Source organism: Lutjanus erythropterus, chromosome 5 (assembly GCF_056507025.1).
Source record: "Lutjanus erythropterus isolate fLutEry1 chromosome 5, fLutEry1.hap2, whole genome shotgun sequence".
In the NCBI taxonomy this organism is placed as follows: domain Eukaryota; kingdom Metazoa; phylum Chordata; class Actinopteri; order Lutjaniformes; family Lutjanidae; genus Lutjanus; species Lutjanus erythropterus.
In genome coordinates, this window is record NC_139321.1 from 470,001 (window position 1) to 472,500 (window position 2,500).

At 42.1% G+C, this 2,500-nt stretch overlaps 1 protein-coding gene across 2 annotated transcripts in view; it reads right to left on the minus strand.

The window, feature by feature from the left end:
* abca1b (ATP-binding cassette, sub-family A (ABC1), member 1B) overlaps positions 1-2,500 on the minus strand; it is a 55,951-nt gene that overhangs the window by 48,554 nt on the left and 4,897 nt on the right. For both annotated transcript variants that reach the window (XM_084718513.1, XM_084718512.1), the window contains exon 3: positions 783-876. In XM_084718513.1, the coding sequence (XP_084574639.1) occupies positions 783-876 (94 nt within the window). The remainder of the gene's footprint in view (positions 1-782; positions 877-2,500) is intronic.

Sequence of the window (2,500 nt, forward strand, 5' to 3'; positions counted from 1 at the left end):
CCCATTGTTTCTTTAAACATGTCTTTGTCTGTCTGTCTCAGTCCTGGGGCTGAATGATTTAGAAAAAATATAGAATTAGAATTATTTTAACTGATAAGGCAAATATGATATGATTTGTGATATTAGAAGGAAATGTAATTTTCATTGAACACGTATCATGCTGTGATTTTAGCAGGAATCTGTATCAAACAAAGATGTTTTCTTTGTAAAACTCTGACGTGCAGGCCAGGACGTTTCTGCTGCACGATGTTTCATTTAAAATGATAGTTTGACACTCCTGCAAAAGTGTGTGTGAGCGGCATCACACTGTTGAGATGTTCCTAATAAAGTGAGCACTGAGTGAATCAGAGCTGCTGCAGAGATTCACAAGAAGCTCATTAAATATTCATGTCCAAACATCGTCTTAATGTCTTCCTGTGTCGTGCTGCTGACTGATAAAGACAGCTGCAACCAACGCTCCATCAAAAGAAAAGATTTTGATGATTAATGTTCAATAATCAGCAGATTGATTGATAATGAAAATAATCTTTAGTTGCAGCAGGTGTTCAGAAAGCTGACGAGTCTTTCAGCCAATCACAGGATGTTTCTAGGTGTCTCAGTAGAGACGTCTGTCCGTGTGTCCGTCCACAGTCTGAATCTGTTCAGTCGTCTCCTGCAGTTTATCAAACTGTTTTCTAATGTTTCACAAACCAAACAATCAATCAATCAGAAGCAGAACTGATAGACTGATCAATAGTCTGATCACTGCTGTGCTGGTAATCAATAAAGTTTGTTGAACTCACACTCATGCTGTTCGTATGGAGGGTAGTTGAGCCGCACGGCGATGAGGATGAAGAAGATCAACAGAGGCCAGATGATCTCCACCAGGAGCTGCAGCTGAAAGACACACACACACACACCTCGTCAATAATTGATACACACATCAATACACACACACACCTTGTCAATAATCAATACACACATCAACACACACACACACACACACCTTGTCAATAATCAATACACACACCAACACACACACACACACACACACACACACACACACACACACACACACACACACACACACACACACACACACACACAGGAGCTGCAGCTGAAGGACAACAAGACACACCATCAATAAAACGACACACACACTCGACTCAAAGTGTGTTTTTGTGAAACAGGAAGCAGCTTCGTGTCTTTATTATTAGAAGTCATTCATAATTAATGAGGAGTCATCAATCGATCAGCTGCAGACTCTATACACACACGCACACAGACACACACACACACACACACACAGACACACGCACACAGACACACACAGACACACACAGACACACACACAGACACACACACAGACACACACAGAAGCATCAGTTTACAGTAAAACTGACTAATCTGATGCCTCAGCTGTTATCATGATGTCATAACCTTTGACCTCCTTCATACTGAAACAACACAGACAACACAGACCACCAGAGACCAACACAGACCAACACAGACCACCAGAGACCAACACAGACAACACAGACCAACACAGACCACCAGAGACCAACACAGACAACACAGACCCACACAGACCACCACAGACAACACAGACCACGAGAGACCAACACAGACCACCAGAGACCAACACAGACCACCAGAGACCACCAGAGACCAACACAGACAACACAGACCACCAGAGACCAACACAGACCACCAGAGACCAACACAGACCACCAGAGACCAACACAGACCACCACAGACAACACAGACCACCACAGACAACACAGACCGACACAGACAATACAGACCAACACAGACCACCACACACCAACACAGACAACACAGACCGACACAGACCAACACAGACCACGAGAGACCAACACAGACCAACACAGACCACCAAAGACCAACACAGACTGACACAGACCACCAAAGACCGACACAGACCAACACAGACAACACAGACCGACACAGACCGACACAGACCAACACAGACAACACAGACCAACACAGACAACACGGACCAACACAGACCGACACAGACCAACACAGACCAACACAGACAACACAGACCAACACAGACAACACAGACCAACACAGACCACCACAGACCTCCTTCATATCAAACATGTTTGGGTGTCAAATGAAAAAGCTGATGTGAAAGAAAACGTGTTGTCAATAAAGTTCAATAAGTCGTCTATAATAAGATTATATTATTATTTAAGAATCTGTTAGTTTGTAATCTGACGCTCATCAGTGAATTGAATTCTTTATATTTGTTATAAACAAACAAAAATCAGTTTATCAGTTCTTCTTTTCAATTCATCATCGTTTCTGAGTTTATTTCATTTCAAATGAGACATTCTCAGAGGAGATCAATACAGATCAGATTATTAATCTCTTATCAATAAAAACAGGAAGTCCTGTTCAGAGTTCAGCTCATAAAGATTAAATCAAATCTGAACTTTATGAATCTTTAAGAACGAGTCATCATTTCATCGATTCGTTAAACGTCTGTTTCCTT